This window comes from Cannabis sativa, chromosome X (assembly GCF_029168945.1).
Source record: "Cannabis sativa cultivar Pink pepper isolate KNU-18-1 chromosome X, ASM2916894v1, whole genome shotgun sequence".
In the NCBI taxonomy this organism is placed as follows: domain Eukaryota; kingdom Viridiplantae; phylum Streptophyta; class Magnoliopsida; order Rosales; family Cannabaceae; genus Cannabis; species Cannabis sativa.
The window spans coordinates 75,469,567-75,475,255 of NC_083610.1; the positions used below are offsets into that span (position 1 = coordinate 75,469,567).

Below are 5,689 nucleotides of genomic sequence, written 5' to 3' on the forward strand. Positions count from 1 at the left end.
ATGGTATATAATGAAGGAAAGACGGAAATTAAAAAATATGGAATATTAGTTTAAGTTTGAGGTATAGTTATATTTCACTAGGAAATATTGTCTTTATGTTCATTAGTATATCATGAAGGAAAGAAAAAAAAACATATGGAATATTAAATTAAGTTTTTAGTATATATATTTTCCACTATATTGGTGGTATATTATTTTTCACTATAGTATTTCTGCTTATGATTGCAGAATATAGTTTTTATATGCTATTATATATCGTGGAAAAAAATCATTTAATAGTATATTAGTTTAAGTTTATGGTATATTTGTATTGGTCTAAGGTATATCGTTTGTATGTGATAACAGTGATATGTATATCGTGAAGGATATAAAGAAAAAAAACTATTAAATATTAATTTAAGTATGAAGTATAGTTATATTTTACTGGGGTATATTGATTTTATGTTCATTGGTATTTCATGAAGGAAAGAACAAGAAAAAAAAACTTGTTGAATATTAAATTAAGTATTTTGTATAAATTTTTTTTCACTATACTGGTAGTATATTAATTTTTGATTATGGTATATCTGCTTATGATTGTGATATATAGTTTTTGTATGCTACTGTATATTGTGAAAACAATTCATTTAATAGTATATTAGTTTAAGTTTGTGATATATGTATATTGGTTTAAGATATATTGTTTGTATATCATACGATATATTAATAAAAAATTAATTATATGGTTAAATAACATATTAGACAACAAACAACAGCAAAATCTAAAAGAATAAAATATATAATACCTTTTATATAATGAAAAAATAGTTGACAAAAATTTAGAAATTTTGATTTATTGTTTTTCATAATTTTTATTAAAGGAATAAAACATATAATACCTTTTATATAATGAATGGTATTTTAGGTATTAAAAAGTAAAAAAGAACATTTGCTTTGGTGCCGTTTGGTAACACTTTTTTAATCAGTTTTTTTGTTTTTAAAATTGAAAAAGTGAAAATATTTTTCAAAAATATGTTTTGTAAAACTATTTTTACTTTCAATTTTTTAATTGAGAATCAAAATTTTAAAAACAAAAAAAAAAATCACTTTCAATATTTTTTTAAACAATTTTTTTTCTTAATCAATATCTTGGACTTCGATCAGACCCAGACCTAAATCCCCCCACGGCCCTGGCGCTGAACCCGGTCTCTGACTTGAACCCAAATCCGATCCCGGACCTAGACCTGACGTAAATAAAATCAAAAAATTAAAATAAAAATGAACTTTACAGAATACACTTTTGTTTTTTGTTTTTAAAATTGAAAAACAAAAGTAGTTACAGAACGTATTTTTGTTTTTCAAAAGCAGAATTTTAAAAAACAAAAATTTTACTTTCATTTTTTGATTAAAAAATTAGAAAACAAAAGTGTTATCAAACGGCACCTTTATTATTTTAAAAAAGGGACATTAACTATCTAGAGAGAAATAAAGTCATTTACTTACATTTCTCTTTAGTTATAGTAGTATTTGGGCCAAACTTTTGTCTGAAGGCCCAAAGTAGTTCTTCGGCCCAGCCAACCCAGAATTGAACGAACTACATTTCTTTCTAAAATGTCAAGTCAAGGTCTCTGTCGCACTCTCTCTCTCGTCTCGACTCAACCCTTCCCTTTACCCTTCCAATTGGCAAGGTTTCTCTCTCTCTCTCTCTCTCTCTCTGTCTCTCTCTCTCTCTCGGTCTCGCTGGTTCAGAAACGCGATGGTTTTCTACTTCAAAGCCAGACCAGAGGCCGGAGACTATACGATTTTCATGGGTCTCGACAAGCACGAGAACGAAGAGCTCATCAAGTACGGTTTCCCTGAAGACATTTGGTAAAAAAAATCTTCCTTTTTTCTCTTTCGCAATTTCTTTCTTTTTTTTTTTCTCAATAATTTGATGTAAATCTTGATGGGTTTTCGATTTTTGATTGCATATTCTACTGGGTAGGTAGTAGTATATCAAGGTTCCTATAATCCTAATTCCTAAGATTTTGTTTCGATTATGTTTCTTTCTTTATTCTTTTTACTTGATCATAATTTGAAATTCCAAGAAATAAAGTTTCGCTTTTTTTTTTTATAAAAAATTACATAATTTTTTTTTTATTAATATATTACTTGTTGATTAAAAAGGAAGTTCACGTTTTATTTTATGAGATTTTTTTTTATGTTTATACTCGGATTAAACATGTTTGAATATATAAACACTTGGCTCCTAATGATTTATGTGCTTAGCCTTAGTTCCAGAATTTCGGTGTTTGATATTGAAAAACTGAAAATGGAGAAGGAATCAAATGGGTTATTCTGGTTTATACAATATGTTTTGATTTGGTGTTGTTTACCTTGTTGCAGGTTCCATGTCGATAAAATGTCTTCTGCCCATGTTTATGTTCGACTGCATAAAGGGCAAACCATTGATGATATAAGTGAAGGATTACTGGAAGACTGTGCACAGCTGGTCAAAGCAAATTCCATACAAGGTAAAATCTTGGCTTGTTTTTCTTTCTTGTAATTTGATTAATGAATGCTTGTTTAAAGTTTCTTTTTTCCCTTTGGAAATTGTAATAGAATTAATTGTCTTGTTCAATAAAAAATCCATCTGTTCTGACTTGGGTTTTCTTTGCAGGTAACAAAGTGAACAATATTGAGGTTGTTTACACCCCATGGTCCAATTTGAAGAAAACAGCATCCATGGATGTTGGCCAAGTTGGTTTCTACAATTCGAAGATGGTGAGCTATATGTTAGAGGGTGTTCCTTTTATGTCTGTTTTGGTTTGATTGCAAATGTGAAGTGATATATTTGTCCTCTATTTTTAAACAAAATATAGGTTCGAACTGTGCGTGTGGAGAAGCGGATTAATGAGATAGTTAATAGATTGAACAGGACTAAAGTGGAAAGGACACCTGATCTGAAAGGTAAAATTAAAAATTATACCTGAATTATAGTCTTTACTCTTTCTCTCTTTTTTGTTTATGTATTTCTGTTTCAGAGTGAAGTTTATTGTTGTATGGAGAAGAATTTGCAAGTATTAGTTCGGCATGAAATATAGCAACTTTCTAAATGCTGCACAATTTTCAAATGTTTGGATAACAATTATGGAACTATAATTATTGATTTCCTATCCCTCAAATTATGCAATGACAGTGCCTGACAGCTTTGACTAACTTTTTTTCAAAGTACACTCACTTATTTGTATTGCAACTACAGCTGAGCGAGAAGCAGTGAATGCTGCAGAAAGAGCTGAGAGGAAGCTGCATCTGAGGGAGAAAGTAAGTTTAATATTTGTAGCCTTTCCCCATGAATTTATGTGATTCAATGGCATTTATACTAGTCTATATATCTAGTACATTGTTGTATAACTCTTTAGATAAGCACTGTTGACTAACCTAATTAAGTTTGTTGATATCAGCCTAGGCACTCCGAAGCTAATATCTTTTGTTAAGCATCAGAAGTCGTTCATTATTAATTGCTACATGTTGTGGCTATGTATGTAATGGCTAATATGTCTTACCAGGAACTTATTTTGTGATGAAAATGTTTTGCAGAAGCGACGAGAGGAGATAGAAAGACTTGAAAAGGAGAGACAAGCAGAAATGAGAAGTTACAAAGGATTGATGGTTTCTGAAAATATGACATCTAACAAACAGATTGCATCTGCGAGCAAATCCTTGCAGGAACTGGAAGAGGACTTCATGTGAGCATTCTTAAACTTTGAGTTGCTTAAGAAGATATCCTAGAGGTTCCCACATTGAGTGTCTGTTTTTAAGTTTGTGATTCATGGCTAAACCCCTCCCCGACCTGTTGTACCTGTCAACCTGTTAAGCAGGAAAAGGGTATGCAAATTGAAACAGGACGGGGGTGAAAATCGTAAGGGGCAAAGCTGTTTCGTGTATTGGAGACAGATAATTGGGGATGTTTATCTTATCTGTGTAATTGGATCATGATGATCAGTTATTAGTTATATGGATCATCACTTGTGCTTTAATGGTCAAATTTACTAACAGTTACTATGGTAGGTTGAAAATCTTGATTTTTTTTTTTTACTGTCAACTCCCTTGTCCTTGACAAAAGTAAAAGGCCCTCCTTGATGTGCATTGTGCACATTTATTCAGCTGGTTCTCTAGTCTCAACCCTTCTTTTCAAGCTTTTGGCATAGAATTCAGGGTATTCTTTTTGTGATGTTTGGTTCCATTGTGAATGGAATTTATAATAAAATAGAATAAGAATAGGAATGGTATTTTATTTTGAGAGGAGATTGAAGTTGTTTAATAATGGAATCAGAATAAATCACTAGTGTGTATTGACTAACAATGCAAAAAAGAAAGATGGGTTTACAAAGTAATGCTAAACTTGTGTATCCACATCACTTTTGTGATTATTTACAGCTATAATCTTTACTTTTTAATGAAAAATATTGGCTGAAAAGTTGAATTGTAATGAAAAGAGAAGAATACATTTACAAGTGTTTTGTATTTGAAATATAAGTATGTTATATTCAACTTTTTAAAAATATATATAAACTATCTCAGTTCTTTTCCACAAAAATGAAGTTACACAAGGTTAAACTACTAGAAACGTTTGTTGTCTTTTTTCTTCTTCCTCTTTTTTTGGAATTCTATCTGGACAAACATAATTGTAGATTGTTATAAAGTTATGATCTATATACTTGTGAGATTTTATATTTTAAATTTTTGTCATTTAAAATCTTAGAATTTGAAAGTGCGGTTTGATCTAAGGAAGTGTTTTGTTTTCTGATGCAACTTTGATCGTTATACAAATGGAAATATTTTGGAATATTAGGAGATTTTTCGATTGTGTTTTCAGTTTTTGGAATTGTGTTGTCGAAATTGAGAATAGAAAATAATTTTGTCATTTAAAAATTTAATTGTGTTTGGCTATTTTTTTTTTGGGCATTTTACAAAAATACTGGATTTGGGGTAATACTTTTCAATTTTACTGCCACACGGCAGAATTAACATTTATACTGTCCTCCCCTTTTTTTTTCTTTTATACTGTCAATACCAAAACAAAAGTATGAGGCCTCCATCTTTGACAATCACACACATAACCACCACAACAACACCAGGACACCGGAAAATAACCATTAATTTCGACAAGAATAAACAAAAGCAGTAAAATCGACGTCAATAAATAATCATGGCAAAACAACGGTAAAACAACACTAAAACAATCAAACAAAACAAAAGAAAAAAATGATTAAAAAAAACAAACAATCTGCTGCACAACCTCAACACCAGATGCAAAATCAACTATATTTGCAAGTCTATTCCTAGAAAATTATATATAAAAAAAAAACTACTAAAACAACACTGAAACAACACAAAAACAAATGAAGCAAATATAACTACTTAGAAAAATATAAACGAAACACACACCTCAAAACTCTCTTGTGAGTGAGCTCCTCAAATATATTTATAGGACAACCAAAAGAAAAAAACCACAAAAATAGCCAAAGAGAACGAAGAAGAAATGTATTTATAGCATCCATCTTCCACACTCACAGACATAACCATCACAACAACACGAGAACACCCAGAAAATACCTATTAATTCCAGCGAGATGGAGCAAGGGCAGTGAAATCGGCATCAAATAAATAAATCATGAAAAACAACAGTAAAACAATACTAAAACAATACTAAAACAAAAAAAACAAT

At 30.2% G+C, this 5,689-nt stretch overlaps 1 protein-coding gene across 1 annotated transcript; it reads left to right on the top strand.

Annotated features, from left to right (window-relative positions):
- The first annotated feature begins 1,542 nt into the window (after positions 1–1,542).
- LOC115697916 (uncharacterized) lies at positions 1,543–3,998 on the top strand. Its single transcript, XM_030625092.2, has 6 exons — positions 1,543–1,848; positions 2,365–2,492; positions 2,639–2,742; positions 2,841–2,928; positions 3,221–3,282; positions 3,559–3,998. The coding sequence occupies exons 1-6, from the start codon at positions 1,736–1,738 to the stop codon at positions 3,709–3,711; spliced, it is 648 nt and encodes a 215-aa protein (XP_030480952.1). The 5' UTR covers positions 1,543–1,735; the 3' UTR covers positions 3,712–3,998.
- Positions 3,999–5,689: the final 1,691 nt, after the last annotated feature.

Coding starts and splice junctions, on each gene's coding strand:
- LOC115697916 (XM_030625092.2), top strand. CDS start 1,736: ATGGTTTTCTACTTCAAAGCCAGACCAGAGGCCGGAGACTATACGATT. Junction 1,849..2,364: donor GGTTTCCCTGAAGACATTTG/GTAAAAAAAATC, acceptor ACCTTGTTGCAG/GTTCCATGTCGATAAAATGT. Junction 2,929..3,220: donor AAGGACACCTGATCTGAAAG/GTAAAATTAAAA, acceptor TTGCAACTACAG/CTGAGCGAGAAGCAGTGAAT.